At 34.0% G+C, this 19,062-nt stretch overlaps 1 protein-coding gene across 3 annotated transcripts in view; it reads left to right on the top strand.

The window, feature by feature from the left end:
- The window catches only part of LAMA4 (laminin subunit alpha 4), a 177,433-nt gene that overhangs the window by 131,295 nt on the left and 27,076 nt on the right, over window positions 1-19,062 (top strand). For all 3 annotated transcript variants that reach the window (XM_074187397.1, XM_074187396.1, XM_074187398.1), the window contains exons 17-25: window positions 175-354; window positions 3,489-3,628; window positions 5,313-5,486; window positions 6,282-6,427; window positions 8,171-8,333; window positions 11,952-12,085; window positions 13,189-13,360; window positions 15,951-16,082; window positions 17,530-17,672. In XM_074187397.1, coding sequence (XP_074043498.1) covers window positions 175-354; window positions 3,489-3,628; window positions 5,313-5,486; window positions 6,282-6,427; window positions 8,171-8,333; window positions 11,952-12,085; window positions 13,189-13,360; window positions 15,951-16,082; window positions 17,530-17,672 — 1,384 coding nt within the window. The remainder of the gene's footprint in view (window positions 1-174; window positions 355-3,488; window positions 3,629-5,312; window positions 5,487-6,281; window positions 6,428-8,170; window positions 8,334-11,951; window positions 12,086-13,188; window positions 13,361-15,950; window positions 16,083-17,529; window positions 17,673-19,062) is intronic.

Raw genomic sequence — 19,062 nt, 5'->3', positions numbered from 1 at the left:
ATATCTGTCTTAAATGAGCAAGAACTGTCAAATAATATTTAATTATTAAGATTTAACTCAATGGTCCAAACTTTTCAGACTTATTCTTTCTTTGATGAATGAGTTTGTTTAGTCTACAAATAAACGTTCAGTTTCTCTAAAAGATAAATCACTATTTATGGTCTGCATAATCAGGGGATGCTGAGCAACATCTGGATCAATCAAAACGAATCATTGAAGAAGCTAAGAAGACAACCATGGTGGTAGACCAAGCTACCACCCCAATGGAGAACAATGTAAATAACTGGTCTAAGAGCCTTCATCATTTTGATTCCTCAGCCTACAACACTGCAGTGGACTCTGCTAGAGATGCAGGTACTATATAGTATATTCTGACATTTGGTTTTCAGTTAGCCATTATAGTTATAAATTTTGGCAGGGTGGTGTGCTGAAGAGAGAAGTGGAAGATTTGTAGTCTAAAGAATTGAGTTCAAATTCCTTCTCTGCCCCTTACAAATAATGTTCCCTTAGGAAAATCACTTCCCTTCTCTAGACCTCATCTTAGAGGTCACATTGCAGCTGCTATAGTCCAAACAGTGCTAAATCTATGATGATAGGATCTTCTTCTATTAAAGAGGAAGAACTTTTATTAAAAAGTTCTAAATGGGGGGGGCTAGGTAGTGAAGTGGATAGAGCACTGGCCCTGGAGTCAGGAGTACCTGAGTTCAAATCTGGCCTCAGACACTTAATAATTACCTAGCTGTGTGGCCTTGGGCAAGCCACTTAACCCCATTTGCCTGGCAAAAACTAAAAAAACAAAAAAAAAAGTTCTAAATGTATAAACCCAAAGTTCCATGATAAGATTATCATGCTATTTTTCCCCTTTATGGAAGATGAATTTTGCGGGTCTGGACTAAAAATTCAGTAAGTTTTGAAAAGAATCAGTCTCTTTCAATTTCATTTGGTCAAGCAGAAGCTACAACAGTTTAGTACTAAACAGGCATATACTCAAATTTGGATTTGGGGAAGAATGGGGGAGACAATCAGGGTTAAGTGACTTCACACAATTAGAAAGTATCTGAGTCCAGATTTGGGCTCAGGTTCTCCTGACTCTATCCTCTGTAAATTTAGATTTTTAAAACATCACTTAATATCCATCAGATATAGAACCAAATATGGATTTTAAAACATATTTTCCCATGCAAGATATTTGTTTTAATTATTTTTTCCAGTTAATTCCACAAATTAAAGACACTACATAGTAGATGAGTAAGCCTCAAAATAAAAAAAGTCCTGAATTAAAGTCCTATCTTGGATACAGACAAGCTGTGCCTCTATGCAAGTAATTTAATGTCAAAATGCCTTAGATTAAGTGGTAAGACTTCAATTGCAAAGTAGATACTGAGCAGCATTGGTAAAGGGAATTTCCTTATTAGGAATTCCCTAGAGCAATGAAATCACGATTGGTCAAAAAAGTTTCTTAATATCATTAGACTAAGTTTACAATGAGTAAGATTTTTCAGGGGAAAAAAATAGTATACCCATGTAATGATAAGGCTTGGTGAATTACTTTTATATATTATATTTCACTATGTATATAATAAATGCAGTGTAATATAAATATATGGGGACAGCTAAGTGGATCAAGTTGCCAGGCCTTGAGTGAGGAAGTCTCCTCTTCTTGAGTTCAAATCTGATCTTAGACACTAACTTTATTACCTTGGGTAAGCCACTTAACTCTGTTTGCCTCATCTATAAAACGAGCTGGAAAAGAAAGCAGCAAACCACTCAAGTATTTTTACCAAGAAATTTCAAAAGGAATAAAAATAATTAAAGTGACAACAAATTCAAATATATGATAAATGTAATAAATAAATGTATAACAAGTAGTTCAATAAATATGTATAATAAATAGTTCACCCATATGATAGTCTTGGTAAATTTACAATATTAGTTTACTGAAAAGAAAGCGATTCACTTTTTCATTCAATTTAGTTTTCATTTTCTTTTAATTTAATGTTATTTAGTTTACTGGATAAGGTAACTTGCTAAATGGAACCAGCATTGACTCCCCAGAAAGAAATTAGCCTTCCTTAAATGAGCAGATTATTACCATGAAGTAATTTGCTCAAGGTAGAATCATATTTATTATTATTGTTAATCTAGTTCCATCACTATACATAAGACCATTGATTTGGAAAATTCAAAGATTTGTTTGGATACAGTGACTAGTTATACATATTACATCTATTTAGCTCTGGACTACTCAATAAAGATTCTTCTTGATATTACTAGATTTAATTTAGTTTAATTGGAGAAATTATTTCCCAAAAATAGAGAGTTAAGGAATCTCCTCTGACCTCCATCCATATTCTCTGCAGTGAGTTTATATTTTACTCCAGGAAGAGGATTTCTCTCCCTGAGTCAGCTGACATTTAGGGACCTAAGTCCAAGAGTATATCTGGATACACAGATGGTCCCTGTGCTAACCATAGAATAACTACTCTTCATGCTTTTGTCCCAGAAAGTGAAATTCATTCTGATTCCCCCTTTTCTTCTCCTCTTCTGTCCAACCCCCCAAGACACTTTTGTAAGTCTCTAGACTTACACAGATTTCATGTGGTCCTATAACCTGACCAGCACATAGACCCGGGTTGAACTCCTGACCACTGTTATCTATGCCATCATCTTGATACTATGCAGGATCCTGTAACAACTTTCTCCTGGATAAGAATGCTTCTGTTCTGTCATAAGGAGCAGTAGCATAATATACTTAGTACAGAGCCTCACTCCATTTGTCCCAGGATCTTCTTTTGTCTGACATGCTAATGCCTAGGCTACACAAACATAGAATGAACTTGGAAACCACCTTTGGAGCCATGCTCTCATTGAAGGGGTAGATAGCAAGCAAGCAAGCAACTATGTACAGAAAAAGATATACAGGGTGTTAAATGTTAAAAATGCACTAAGAGTTTTGCAACAGCTTGTATAGAGGATTAATTGTAGATAATCAAGGAGGGAAGGAGACTTGGAAAAGGTTCCTTGTAGAAGATTATATTTTATATTCTAGGCATTTCTATTCCAAGAAAATTTGTCTCTCTTATCTAATACAGAGACCAGAACATGTATTGATCATAAGTTTAGCTTTCCAGTTTATTTTGTCTTCTAATGAAAAACATTTTTTTTAGGATTTTTTTGCAAGGCAAACAGGGTTAAGTGGTTTGCCCAAGGTCACACAGCTAAGTAATTATTAAGTGTCTGAGGCTGAATTTGAACTCAGGTACTCCAGGGCCCATGCTCTATCCACTGAGACCTAGCCACCCCTTAATGGAAAACATTTTTGAATTTTTTTTGTTTTTGAATATTTTACTAAAACTGAAGGTTTGAGTTTCTTCCTTTGATTGTAGTGCAATATCTGTTACAAATCAATGTTCTATCTATCTATCTTCCTGGAAATTTAGATGATATAGAGACATATATAGCTAGTCCATGTTTTCTCTTAACCTCAGTAAGAAATTTGACTGAAGTCGTCCCCCAGCTTCTGGATCAGCTGCGTACAGTCGAGCAGAAGAGACCTGCAAGCAATATATCAGACAGCATACGAAGGATCAGAGAGCTCATTGCACAAACCAGGAGTGTAGCCAGCAAGGTAAAGCACTGTAAAGGAACAATCAGATCCTTGAGATCCTCAGAGCAAAGAATTTTAACTTCATGTCCTTGGACCTCTTTCTAGCCTCAGGGCTAAGCTTGTCTTATCACATACACATGCAAAGGCAGCCTCAGGATCATTTGAAAAGAAAACATTATCAGAGAGGATCTCCCAATTCCTTAATTCAGTTGTACTTTTATTTTTAACATCCCTTTTTTTAAGTTCCAAATTTTTTCCTTCCCTCCCATTCCTTCCCTGTCCACTGAGAAGGCAAGCAAGCCAATATCAATTATACATGTGAAATCATGCAAAACATTTCCATATTAACCATATTTTTTTTAAAAGCAAGAAAAATAAAGTGAGAAAATACTTCAATTTGCATTAAGCTCATCAGTTCTCTCTCTCTCTGGAGATAGAGAACATTTTTCATCCTTAACACTTTGGATTTATCTTGGATTATTATATTGTTCAGAGTCGTTAAGAATTTCACAGTTGATTATCGTTACAATATTGCTGTTACTATGTACAATGTTTCCTAGTTCTGCTCCCTTCACTTTGTACCAATTCACAAAGATCTTCCCATGTTTGTCTGAAACCATCCCCCTTTTCATTTCTTATAGCATAGCTATATGGTGGATAGCTTTGAACATCAAGAAAAATATATTCCTAACATACAAGAGTTATGTGACTCTAGAAAAGTCATTTAACTTCTAATGTCCCAGAAAACTCTATAACATGATAAATTGCAGATCTGTATCAGCAGAGGGAATTTCTATACCAATAAAATCACAGTTCTAGAACCTCTAAATGTTTGTATGTATACACATAATATATAAGGTTAACATTATTATAATGTATAATAAACATACATTATATATTCATGTGTATTATATATATACCTAATACATAATATGTAGACCTAAAATACATATATAATGCATGTCCAGTCAATAATTTTGCTTAATTCAGGTTTCTAAAAATGTATAAAATGAAAGAAATATATATATTTATATGTTAAACATACATATATAAATAAACTGTATTATATATTATATTTATAAATATATTCTATATGTTATACAATGTATGGTTTTATGAATATACTTATTTGTCATGGATGTATTAATATGTATTTATATGTACATATATTATATATTCATATAGTTACTATATATTTTAGTAGCTTTAGTAACTTAAAACTGCACTAGGACCTTTGGTACATCCTGCATAACTAACACATGTGGGTCATGTGATAAAACACAACATCTCAGTGTCTAGTCAACTCTCTATGACAATAAGTTGAAAAGACAATAATGAGCTGCACTGGTAGATGTGTTTCCTCATCTGGAGGAAACAAATGAAATTACCAGTCTAGTACCTATTCCTGTCCCTATATTACATAAGTTTTCTGTATACCTAAGTGTCAAATAGGTTGCAAAGCCCTTAAGGATATGGACCTTATCTTAATCATTTTTGCATCTCCCTCAGTACCTTTCACTTTATAAATATTAGACATTCAATAAATTGGTTTGCACTGAATACAATGACCCAAGATGAAGGCAAGGAGGAAGAGATGAGAAAAGAAATGATAATCAACAGACAAATTTCCCCAGAGCATTGACTCTTATCATTTGCTCAGTATCTAACATGAGACAACATTTAACATGATATTTTGTATTTCTAGATTCAAGTCTCTATGACATTTGATGGTCAGTCAGCAGTTGAAGTCAACACCAAAACTAGTGTGGATGACTTAAAAGCTTTTACTTCCATGAGTTTGTACATGAAACCTCCAGCAAAGTCAGCAATGAAGAATGAAAATGTAGATAGATTTATCTTATACCTTGGAAGCAAAAATGTAAGTATAGACAAGTTTTCTTTTAACTCAAGATAAAGCATATAAAAAGAATGATTTAAAAAATTGTAATCTTTTCTAGAACATTATAAAGTACCTTGTATTTAATTCTGTCCCTTACCTTGAATGACCTTGAATGACCTGCCTTTCCCAGATTTCCATTTCCTTTTCTCTAGAACACAAGTTTGGACTCTATCTCTAGTATCACTTCTAGCTCTAAATCTATTATCTCTAATCCTAGATAACTTCCAGATTCCCTTCCCCCATGTCTCCATACATATAAAATTTCTGTCCTGGAATGGAGTCACCCAAAATGACTGATCTTAATGACTCAATTTGTGACTCAGAACAACTAATTGCTTTTCTATATATATTTTTTTTCTGGTCTTACATTACATGAACTTGTCACTGCTAGCTCTGGGGGTAAAGTCTTCAGTAGTACAGACCTTCAAAACAACCTCTGTTGTGAAAAACTGTGAAATACTGTATGACTGTCTTCAGTTATGCTATCAATCAGCACTAGCTCCTCTGATCAAGCAAAAAATACCAGAATACTCCTGTTTAGCAACTTTATTGAAACACATCTGCAATCACTTAAGTCTGCCCAAGGTGTTATCAGCAGACTAGAGCCAGTTTCAATACAATCCAAACAAACCTATGTGAACAGTGTAGGCTGATCATATCAAATCAGAACTTATAAACACTGCCTCGGCATTGTCGACCATGCATGGAATAAAAATGAAAAAGGCAGAAGACATAATTTGTGAAGATTCCATAGCAGTTTTGTTCTTGTTTCAGGCCAAAAGTGATTATATGGGTCTTGCGATCAAGAACGATAACCTGGTATACATTTACAATTTGGGAAACAAGGATGTGGAGATTCCTCTGGATTCTAAACCAGTCAGCACTTGGCCTGCCCACTTCAGTATTGTCAAAATTGAAAGGTAAAGTGAATGTCTGATATAGGCTGTTTTGCAAATGGACTAAGAATCCAGAATTTTTAAAAATCTTTTTTAATATTTTTGTAACATTTTAAGTTCTGAACTGCCCCCTTCCTACCCTCCTCAACCCACACTAGAGAAGACCACCATTTGATACAAATATATATAGATATGTGTATGTAGATTTAGATATATGGGTAAATATAGATACAATTATAGCAAATAAAAACAAAACATGTATATCTCTTTTTATCAGTTCTTTCTCTGGAGGTAGATAACATCTTCCTTCACAAGTCCCTTGTGATTGATTTGAGTTTTACAATAGCTTAACCATTTGGTTATTCTTTGAACAGTATTGTTGTTACCACATACAACATTCTTTGTCCTGCTCATTTCACTCTTCATTATTTCATACAAATTTTTCCATGTTTTTCTAAAATTAACATGCTCATCATTTCTTAGAGCACAAAAGTATTACAATGAACCCAGGAGGGGCAGCTAGGTAGAACAGTGGATAGAGCACTGGTACTAGAGTCAGGAAGACCTGAGATCAAATCCAGCCTCAGACACGTAATACCTAGCCGTATGACCTTGTGCAAGTCACTTAATCCCATTGCCTTGCAAAAAAAACTCAATTACTCCTCAAGAGTAATGCAACATGTGAGTGCACAAATATATGCATATGCATATCCTATAAGACTGTCTCTAATGACACTTAAAGGTAGATTAGATTTATGAGAGAGCTACCTATGTAGACAGGTAGGTCCTTAATGGCAGCTGAATGATGCAGTGGATAGAGCACTAGACGTGGTTGGAATCAAGAAGATCTGAATTCAAATATAGCTTCAGATATTTTCTAGCTGTGTGACCCTGGGCAAGTTATTTAACTACTACCCTGTTTGCCTTAATTCTTTAGTAAAATAACCTCAAAAAGGTAAATGGTGAATTATTCTAGTATCTTAGCCAAGAAGGTCTCAAATGAGATGATGAGTCAGACATAACTGAAATGACTAGTACAAATAATAAATCCCATGATGTGGTCACATGTATTTAAATTTACACTATATGAAGTTATAATGATATAAAATATAGTCATGGCATGCAAATGGCATGCAAATTTAAATAATGTCTCTACTTCCCCAAGATTCATTATTTGAATGAGAATCTAGCTGGATGGATGGATGGATGGATGGATAAATAGACAGATAAAACACACATACATAAATACATATATATATATATATAAAGAAAAAGAAAATTATCAGGAAATTTTTTTCCATTTATATCTTTATATCCTCTTTCTTTTCCTATATAAGTATTTTATTGCCTTTTTTGTCCTTCTCTATTTTCTTTTTTTTCCTTAAAAGCTAAAAAAAGGAAGTCATCTTCTTAAAGGAAACTTACTATTTATTAGATCTTAGCTAATACAACCCATGAATTTATTCTAAGATATGATATCTACTCTTCCTTTCTATTGATTTCTAGAGCTTATGGATATTTATTATTGCCATAAAATTTACTCCTTGTCTTTTAATAATGAGGAAAATATCTGCTAAGAATATTTTTCCATAAGGAAGAAGAAAACTTTTCCTGGTCTTATTTGGCCAATAAAAGTTGTAAATCATTCCTTAAGAGCCTTAACATTCTTTTTTTTTCCATCTTTCTATCCTAGGCCTAGTGTAATGGATGATACATAGTAGGTGCCTGATAAATGATTGTTGAATCAAACTGAATTTATCTCAACAGGGTAGGGAAACATGGGAAAGTATTCCTAACAGTCCCAAGCCTGACTAGCACAGCTGAAGAAAAGTTTATCAAGAAAGGAGAAGCCTCTGGTGATGACTCCCTGCTAGATTTGCAGCCAGAGGACACAGTCTTTTATGTTGGTGGGGTGCCACCAAATTTTAAGGTAAGACAAATTATAACTACTGTATGTTTGGCCAAAAGTGATATTTAAGTAATTTTTCTTGCAAACCTCTTAGGTGACCATATAAGAAGCAACTTGAGCAGCATTTCTAGTAAGCTGGTCTCAGGAACAAGATGACCAGCTTTCATGTCTGATATGTAATGAGTTCTCATTGTCCCCAGGTCACTCTCGAAGACCATAAGGTGGGAAAGAATTGCCAATTTGTATTTAGTTCCTCAATGGGAAGTTCTCTACAATAATGAAATCATAGATTTGAAACCACCCAAAAAAATTATCTTAGTATGGTGAAAAGGACAACTAAATCTGGCATCTAGAAATCTGATTGTATCATTTTTACTAGCTTTATCACTTTCAACTCACTGTTAGTGCTTCTATTTTCTGCCAAAAATGAAAATTTTAATATTCAACTAATTCCTACTCAGGTGTTTCCATTGGTGATGAAAGATCATGTATAATTGCAGCAAGGCTAGTTAATTTGGCTTCGACCACACAGTATGACTATATCATGTTAGGGTCACCATAATCCTGAGTCTTGTACTTAGCTTAGTATGTCCTGGACTCACTCAGTTTTTCCAGGGAATTGATTCACCATAGCCAAAGCCACCAAAGACTAATTCATAATTAAAATTCCAATTTACAAATGAGGCATATGCATTCACTTATTCATTAAAAATGTATTAAGCAGCTGTTTGATACAATACCCTGATCTAGGTAATAGAGGAGTTATATAAATAAATATGACAGATAACCATAACTTTCAAAGAATATAAAACAAGTAACAAGACTCTAAAGTGCCTTTTGAGACTTATTAGGGAAATAAGTACAGGGTTTAAGAATGGGAAAATTAGTTATCTTTATAAAAATTCACTTTTAGGGAATAGGTTCGCTGAGCAGACCAAGTTAAAGATGAAAAGTTTTCTTTAGCAAAACATAGACTTAGAAGAGAGTTGTATAGTGCTGAAAAATGTTCCCATTAAACTGATCAGTCAATTCATCAGTCAATTGACAAGTATCCACTTCCCAATGCTAGGCACCAGAGATACAAAGTCAAAAAATAAGTAGGACCTGCCCTCAAGGAGCTTATATTCTATAGGAATAATAAAATGTATGTATGATATATATATATATATATATATATATATATATACATATATATATATATATATATATATATATATAAAAGAGCATTACAAAATAGCAATAAATACAAAATAGTCATCACTTCTCTGGTACCTAGTTGGTTGAGTCAGTACCAAATCAAGCCTTAAAACCTTACTAACTAAAAAAAACTTATTAGCTATCCCTGGGCAAATTACTTAACTTCTACCTCAGTTTCCTCAACTATGAACTGGGGATAATGATAGTAATTACTTCCTAGAATTGTTGTGAGGATCAAATGAGATAATATTTATAAATTTACCAAATGTGATAATATTTATAAAGCATTTAATTCAATATCTCACATATGGTAAGCTTTTAATAGATGCTTGCTTGCTTTCTCCTTTCTACTCAGATATCTCCTGTTCTTCCTTTTCTCCTAATAAGAAAAATTAAAATTCTTTTGCCTAAAATTCTACCTCTCTACTACCAGGTACCACTTTATCTTTTCAATTTTATTACTCCACTACCACCTACATCCAGATACATACTCTAGACTAGGGGGTGGGAGAAACCTTTTAGCTGCCAAAGACTATTTGGATATTTATAACATCATTCCCTGACCATACAAAATGATCAACTTAAAAATTAGTCTGGTACTTGGGTTCAAATCTTAATAATTTCCTAGCTGTGTGGCCTTAGGCAAGCCACTTAACCCCATTTGCCTTGAAAAAAACCTAAAAAAAAAAATTAGTCTGCTATAGTTAAACGTAATTAATTCATCCCTTAAAGGTTCCTAGATTTATTAAATTTCAAGTACTGCTTGAAGTTGCTTTGGCAGCACCAGACCAAATGATTTCACAGGCCTGATATGACTAACAGGCTGGATATTCCTCTCCCCTGCTCTAGACCAACATGCTCTATAGTCTTCTGCCTCTATGTTAGTGCTTGTTCTTAGACCTAGAGTGACCAATGTGTCTTTATTGTGTTAAAGTCATGGTACAAGCATGGCCCACAAGACACATATAGTCCTCAGAACTCTTGAGTGAGAATTAGAATAAAATGTAGTTGGAAAAATAAAAATACAGTAAAGCATAGATAATATTATTTAAAAAACTAAATCAATATGTGACCTGCAGGGATCTTTATGTATGGATTATAACCTTCCTTTCTATTTGAGTTTGGTTCATAGATCTGTGGGATCCCTTGACCAGAATTTGAGTTCCACAAGGACAAGAATTTTGTTGTTGTTGTTGTTGTTGTTGTTGTTGTTGTTGTTGTCACTGTTTAATTATATCCCACTCTTGAGGTTTTCTTGGTGGTATTTTATATAGGAGTGACTTGCCATTTTCTTCTTCAGCTCATTTTACAGATGCAGAAATTGAGGCAAACAGAAGTTGTGACTTAACAAATGTCACACAGTTGCTAGTAAATGTCTGAAATGGACTTGAACTCAGGAATAGTACCACTTAAAAACAAATCTAGTTCAAGTGCCACATGTTCTGAAGGTTTCCCTGATTACATGCATACACACACACGTGCGCACACACACACACACACACAAACACACACACACACACACACATACACACAGGAAAATAGTCTCTTCCTCCTCAAGTGATCTCAAAATACTTTGTACAGATCTCTTGTTTGCCTCAACTATATATTCTTTTGTGTCATGTAGACTTGTATACATGTTTCTTTCACCTGCGAGCACCTCATTAGGCTGCAAGCAGTTCTAGTAAAGGTCTCTTGCTTCTTTATATTCCTAAGGATCTAACACAATGACTTTAAATAAATGTTTAATTTATCAAAATGAAATAACTGCTTTATTTCAACCTTATAAGGCTTCCTTCACATCTTAGCACTTTTTAATCTCTGAGCATCTATGACCCTAAGACAAGGTATAATTTTTAAAGCATAAATAGCTTATTTTTAAAAGAATAAATAGCTTTTCAACACCACCCATAGAGCAACCATCCTTTCTTCATCTGCCCTTGATATTTCTGCTAGTAATTGCTTTCCAATTCCCTAGGTGCTAAATGATTAGACCTCATTTCCATCTAAAAGTTAAGTATAAAATTTTTAATTGACTCCCCATACTTCCCAAGTAGGAGTTAGAGGAAATAATCTGAGAGTCTTTCAAACAGCAAGCAATTATTCAATACATAATACATGCTCAGTACCATGTTTGAAGCTGAAGATACTAGCAAAAAAAATTAAATAAAAACATTACAGGATTTGGGAAACTGATTGTGTTTTTTAAAATTTAAGCATGTACATGCTTCACAGAAATTTTCGCTTTTGACTAGGTGTTTTGGGGATCATAATCTAGATGTTCATGTCATTGGAGATATTAAGCACTCTTAATCATCTCTGTCATAGTGCCTCTATTAGTCCTAGAGTCTCTTGGAACCCCATCATTAAGTCCATAATCCCCCTACATTGGAGTCTTTATTTGTTTTATGTATTTTTTTCACATCCCTTCTCTCTACAACACAGCTCCCTGCTAGTTTGAACCTGCCTGGTTTCATTGGCTATCTGGAGTTGGCCACTTTGAATAATGAGGTGATCAGTTTATACAATTTTAAGCACATCTACAACATGGATCCTTCAAAATCAATACCCAGTGCAAGGTAAGACATGTTTAAAGCATAGGAAATCCTGCACACCTACATATTAGCATAAGCATCCAATCTCCTTCACAAAAGCTGAGTTTTGAAGTAAAAGTTCTTGTCTGTCTCAAGTTTTTCTTCCTAAGTACACATTGCAAGATGAGAGAAGAGACTAGAAAAACTCTAAGATAACTTCTAGCTCTAAGTAAATGAACCTACATTGTAAACTGAAAGGTTATATTATTATTAAGCTATATTAATAACCAATTATTGAATTGGGACTAATGTTTTTTCCCCTTTTCTATTTCCTCATTCTCTTCTACATCAAATGAGTCCCTGAAGAATAGGGCTTGATAATGAGATTGGATTTTCACATTCTCCTCATTCTTGTTCAGATCCCACCCAATGACTGAAGATAAATTCTAATTAGTAAAAGGAGTTTAACCAGGGTGAATTCTGGTTCATTGTCCTACTCAGTTTTGGAAGGGGGATGGAGATGGAGAGATTTTCTACATTGCCCAAGGCTGGGAGTGGTATGAGAGTAAGAATGATATAATCAAAGTCAAGTCCCTTTAGTCCCTCATTAAAATAGGTACACTTCTCAATATAATTAATCTCATTAATTGTTGACTAGGGTCATTGCCATCTGTCTGGAATATCCACCCTTCCAAGGACATTTAAATATCAATAGGTGATCTATCTGTGCTTTATGAGAGATGACCAAAAGATCACTCTTTATTATTTCCTAACTACAATTAATAAAATGATTAATTACCCAGAAATTATATTTCTTGAACTTTTTATGCATCACAGAATCTAAGAAGAAAACATCTCTAGAGTAAATTTAGGAGATTAATATTCTATAAATAGTCTTGCTATTCTCTCAGTGTATGATCCTGGACAAAACATTCAATTTGGACAAGTCATTGAACTAACTATTCTTTTTTTATAATAACTTTTTCTTTATTTCTTTATTTCTACTCTAATAGAATAGTGGTACTTCACCAGGGTGTTTTGAGTATCATTAAGGAAGTGTACCAGATTATGTAGTGAGTATCTCCCTTGAGTAATATAAAAGATACAGGCAATCTTATCCTCTTTGCTTTTTTATGTTACTATTTCAGGGATAAACTGGCCTTTACTCAAAGTCGGGCTGCCAGTTATTTCTTTGATGGTTCAAGTTATGCTGTGGTAAGGGATATCACAAGGAGAGGAAAATTTGGACAGGTGACACGTTTTGACATTGAAGTTAGAACACCAACAGCCAATGGATTGGTGCTCCTCATGGTGAATGGAGTGAGTAACAATTTCACGTTTTAGTCACATAATATCTCTTTTTATGTTTTCTTTAATCCACATGAATGCGAGTCTGTAGAGAATTCCCTTTGAGAAAGTATACTTGGGCATCAAATTACATTTCAACTTTTGGAGAAAAAGTTGGATTATTTTTAAGGTAGAAATAACACCAAATAATTTGGTTCTTTGTGATAAATAGGCCATGCATTATATGGTTTGTTGTAATTTAATGATAGCCCCTAAATTCTTCTATGTAGCTAAAGCAAAATCTAGAATGAGTAGAATAATGAAAAATAAATAGCTGTTTTGGTGGCAAAGAATTGGAAATCAAGTAAATGTCCTTCAGTTGGGGAATGGCTTAACAAACTGTGGTATATGTATGTCATGGAACACTATTGTTCTATTAGAAACAAGGAGGGACTAGAATTCAGGGAAGCCTGGAGAGATTTGCATGAACTGATGCTGAGTGAGATGAGCAGAACCAGAAAAACACTGTACACCCTAACAGCAGCATGGGGGTGATGATCAACCTTGATGGACTTGCTTGTTCCATCAGTGCAATAACCAGGGACAATTTTTGGGCTGTCTGCAATGGAGAATACCATCTGTATCCAGATAAAGAGCCATGGAGTTTGAACAAATTTCAAGGACTATTCCTTTTAATTTAGGGAACAAAAGATATCTTATTGTCTGATCTTGTTTTCTCTTATACTTTTTATTTCTTCCTTAAGAATGTGATTTCTCTCTTATCACACTCAATTTGGATCAATGTACAACATGAAAACAAAATAAAGACTGACAGATTGCTTTCTGTGGGGGTGGGATGGGGAGGGAAGTAAGATTGGGAGAAAAATTGCAAAACTCAAAACTCAAAACCTTAAAAACAAACAAATAATTAAATAAGCAAATAAGCAAATAAATAAATAAATAAATGAATGAATAAATAAATAAATAAATAAATAAATAAATAGCAAAGGATGAGGATAAAACTTCAAGTGGAATCAACAAGATCAACCAATAAACAAGCATTTTTTAAACTCCTCTTGGGTGCCAGGCTCTAACAAAGTCTGAGGAAGAGGATTAAAATACCTTCCAGCTTTCCTTACAAAGTCTATGATGGCCACTGTAGTTTAATGCATTGATGAAAATAGAAACTGTTTCACAATTCCATGTCTTTACACATTTACTTAAATCTTGTTATTTCTAAACTTTGCTCTAAATATAAAACACCCTTAAAGAAGTTAGTAGGAAAGGAATAAATTAATTGACTATCACAAAGTGATTTTGTTTCTAGATAATAATATTGTGGCTATTATTATAAATTCAGTTCTCCAATGTAATATGCAAGTTTAAATTTTTGTTTAATTTTAAATCGGTTTTTAACCTACTCAGAGATTACAAATGGAATTTAGGAATCATTTTATTCTTAATTATCCATCATCTCTTTCTGTTCTTTTTCTTTCTCTACAGAACTTCCTACACCAAAGGCTAGTTTTTCAATTATTGGTTTTAATGTTCTTTTCAGTGTGCCTTTTATTTCAATATTATCATTTTATCTTCAATGGGTAAGATACATTGTCTAAAGTCATAATTAGAGTTCAAAAAATCACTTTCAGAAATAGAAGTTAAAGGAAGGCATGGTTAGAAAGTGGTGAGCTTTAGTGGACTGAAAACTCAAAATGAGGCTTCAATATAATGTGATAGCCAAAAAAGCTAACATGAATTACATTTATATTGAGAGGCCGAGCTTCCAGGAACAAGTAAGTGAAACAAGTGAGTCTTGGATCGATATAGTCTTTGTATTGTGTTCAGTTTTTTAGGATGGACATTGATAAGCTACAAAAATGTCCAGAAGAATGTAATTAGGCTGAGATCATTTCATATAATGGATGATGAAAAATATTGGGAATATTTAACCTATAGAAGAGAATACCAAAATTGATAGCTGTCTCCAAGTATTTGAGGAACTGTCATGAAAAACTGGGATTTAGATGTGTTGCTTTGCCCCGAGTCCTGAAATTTACAAAAAGGCTAATTTAGACTTGACATCAAGGAAAAAATTTCCAACAATTAGAGCTATACTGAAGTGTAATGAATTGCCTTAGGAGGTTCCTTCTGAAGTCTTCTGAAAGAGAGTGGGTAACTATATAATAGTTGTTTTATAGTGAGAACCCCTTGCAGATTTCAATTGAATTATTAATCTGTAAGATTACTTCCAACTCCATTTTGCAATTGTAGAATAATTCTGAAAAATTATCTGAAAAATAAAATAGTTAAGCCCATAGACTTCAATTTACCCAGTGTTCAGGAAATAAAAATGGTCAATCCAGTGCACTCAAACTTCAATCCCAAGGATTCATTAGAGTGATGGTTTTGGGACATGTGTACAATTCATTGGTATTTCAAAAAAGACCATATTAAATTAGAAAATAGCTGTTACTTCACAGATGGTTTGGTAAAAATAGTTTTTCCAGGGCTTGCCACGGTACTTGCCAAGGGCTTGACATTATTTATCAAATTCAATTATAGCTATGTCCCCATAAAAGTTCATCATCTCATTTATCAATACTGTGTTTTTTTTTATCCACAGAGTACATTTTTCAGCCTGGAAATGAGGAATGGCTACTTGAATGTATTTTATGACTTTGGGTTCAGAAATGGCCCTGTACATCTAGAAGACTCCCTGAAGAAAGCACCAATTAATGATGCAAAATACCATGAGGTACTAATAATTGAGGACATAGCTCTACATTTTGATTCACTGCTTGAAACATCTGCCCCCATAAGCAACTTGTCCTACTAATGAAATGGGCTGAACTACTCCATTAAGACATTCACCATTTATTCAATGCCAGTTTACTAGTTCCTAAATGAAGATTGATAGCTTTCATAAAAAAGGCATCATTGGCATGTTCAAAAATGTCAGCTCTAAATACAATTCATCAAAACATCAATCAATCAATCAACAAACTTAAACTGCCGGTAAAGATTATTTCATTCTTTTTGTTTTTGTTTTCCTAGTATATAGCACAATGCTTACCACATTGAAGGTGCTTCATAAAAGCATACTGATTGATTTATTGAAGATTTGATGACCCACACTTAAAGGATTTTCCTTAAAGTTTGTGATCTAAAAATTGAAATAAATAATGATTTGATGAGGATTTTCAAGTTCAGTCAGTTTTAGGAAAAACTTCATAAAAGAGGAAAGCATTAATAACTTTTGCTGGCTTAAGGAATAAAAACAAACTAAGAAGTGATGGTCACCATGTAACCAAGAGACAAATAGCTTACAGCTGTCATCTAGGGTCCAGAGGGGAGAAAAGTTTTCTAACACCTCATGAACCTCTTTCAGTCTGCATGGAGACCTTTTTATGCCTTCTTTCCAGTGAACAAACTGAAGATTCAAAAAGAGCATTAGAGGAGATGACTTTTCCTATGGTAGAATTGCCTTATATAGACCTGGATCAACTTCTTTCTTAACCCCCACCCTCATACCCATCACATACATACCATAACACACCCCACCACACCTCACCACACCACAACACACCATATCATAATCTTCCAAACTGGCCAAGGTCATCTACATTCATCTACATTCATAGCAGCATGCCGAATGTCTCTTACCACATAGGTAACCCAACCAACCTCAACTGACTAGATTCAGTCATCCAGCATTTATTAAGTGATTACAATGTTGTTCTTGTCCTAGCATATAACTTTGTGAATTTATTTGTTGTTTTCTTGACAAAGAAACTGGAGCGGTTTGCCGTTTTCTTCTCTAGTTCATTTTACAGATGAGGAAACTGAGGTACATAGGGTTAAGTGATTTGTGCAGGGTCACATGACTACCTACTGTCTGAAGGCAGATTTGAATTCAGTAAGATGAGTCTGGCACTCTAGACATTGTGCTACCTAAGACTAAGACTAAGACTAAGCTCCTAAATTCATTCCATGCCCTCAAGGAACTTACATTAAAAAATAGAGAAGGCAATCTATGAATAACTAGATTTAGTTAGTAGATGTAAGGTAATCTAAAGGGGAAAGTATTAGCAGTGGGAGGAGTGATAAAGATTTCCCTGCCTTTTGTACAAATACACAAACTTCATCATTTCTGATCTAAATTGGACATGACTTGACCTTGTGCTGTCTGTCATTCCTTTCAGATTTCAATCATTTATCACAATGACAAAAAAATGATTTTGGTAGTTGACAGACGACATGTGAAAAGCATGGATAATGAAAAAATGAAAATACCTTTTACAGATATATACATTGGAGGAGTTCCTCCAGAAGTCTTACAATCCAGGTGAGTTTTGTGGCTAAATTGTTATCTGTTCACATACTGGGCAAAATACAAGATGATTCATATACAGTGTAGATGACCTATCACCTAGACTATTATAATAATCTACTAATTGATCTCCCTGCATACTCAAGTCTCCTATAGATAAACAAATTGGTTTTCTTAAAGTTAAGATCTAACCAATAACCCTGTTCTCTGTAGGATCAAATAAAAACTCCTTTGCTTAACTTTTAGAACCTTTTACAACCTGACCCTAGTCTAACTTTCTGGTTTGTTGTCGTCCTTTGTTCTTGAAAAGGAATAAAATGATATCAATCTGTTGGAATCAAGGTAAGAGCTTAGAAGGCTCAACCATAGATCAGACACAGATAGTTCATATAAACATTTGCTCATCTCAGTTTTCTTTTAAGCTATTATGATTCTGCTTTGCTCATAGAGCATTGAGCTTTCTTTAATGACTCATCATACCAATATCTCTCATGTCATGCAAACAATTCTAATATTCTTCAGAGAGACCTTAAGAATGTCCATTTATCACTTCTGACTTCCTTGTGAGCTTTCTATGAGTTCTTATATATATATCTTTTAGATAAACATATTATTAAACATTACTCCCTTCCCTTCACTAAAAAATACAACAACAAGTGTTCCCTGAGATTAGTACTCCTCTCATCTCTGTGCCTTTACAGGAACCATCTTCATGCTTACATTGTACTTCTCTGGCTTTCTTTAAGACTCAGTTCAAGCATTACCTTCTTCTACATGAACTCTTTTCCTCCCCCCACTGCTGCTAGGAACATAACTCCCTAAACTACCTTTTTATTAATTTTGAATTTATCTATTTATATACATATTGTCACTCCCAAAAGAATATAAGTTCCTTGAGAATAGAGATTGTTTCGTGTTTGTTTTTATATCACCTGCACCACACGTGGTACCTCCTGGTATACAAATACTAAAAAGTTTGCTAATACTGATCAGTATGGCCCTTCAATCTAGCTGCCCTGCCACCAGAAAAACTGAAGTACATGAAAAAAACCACAGCAGCTTACCACATTTTCTATGTAGCAAAAATCCCAGGAATAAAACAGAGTCACTTTTAGGTTTCTAATGTTTTGTATTAATGGGCCTTCTGTGATTAATGATCTATAGGGTTCTCTAATAATGTTATAATAATCCCCATAAATAAAAAAAATGCCCAAATCACAGCTTTGTGAGAGAAATTATTATTAAATAAATTATTGAGGATATCCATAATCTGTCCCCAAAATTTGCCTCTCCTAAATTATCTTATATAGGTGGGGTTGTTGCTCTACCCAACTTAAAAAAATCTTATAAAGAATTTAATGTAAGGTGAATTCCCATCCTTTGTGTTTCACTCTGTTTAGTTTGG

This window comes from Macrotis lagotis, chromosome 5 (genome assembly GCF_037893015.1).
Source record: "Macrotis lagotis isolate mMagLag1 chromosome 5, bilby.v1.9.chrom.fasta, whole genome shotgun sequence".
Lineage (NCBI taxonomy): Eukaryota > Metazoa > Chordata > Mammalia > Peramelemorphia > Peramelidae > Macrotis > Macrotis lagotis.
The sequence above is the reverse complement of the archived record's forward strand: the minus strand, read 5'-3'. Positions and strand labels throughout refer to the sequence as shown.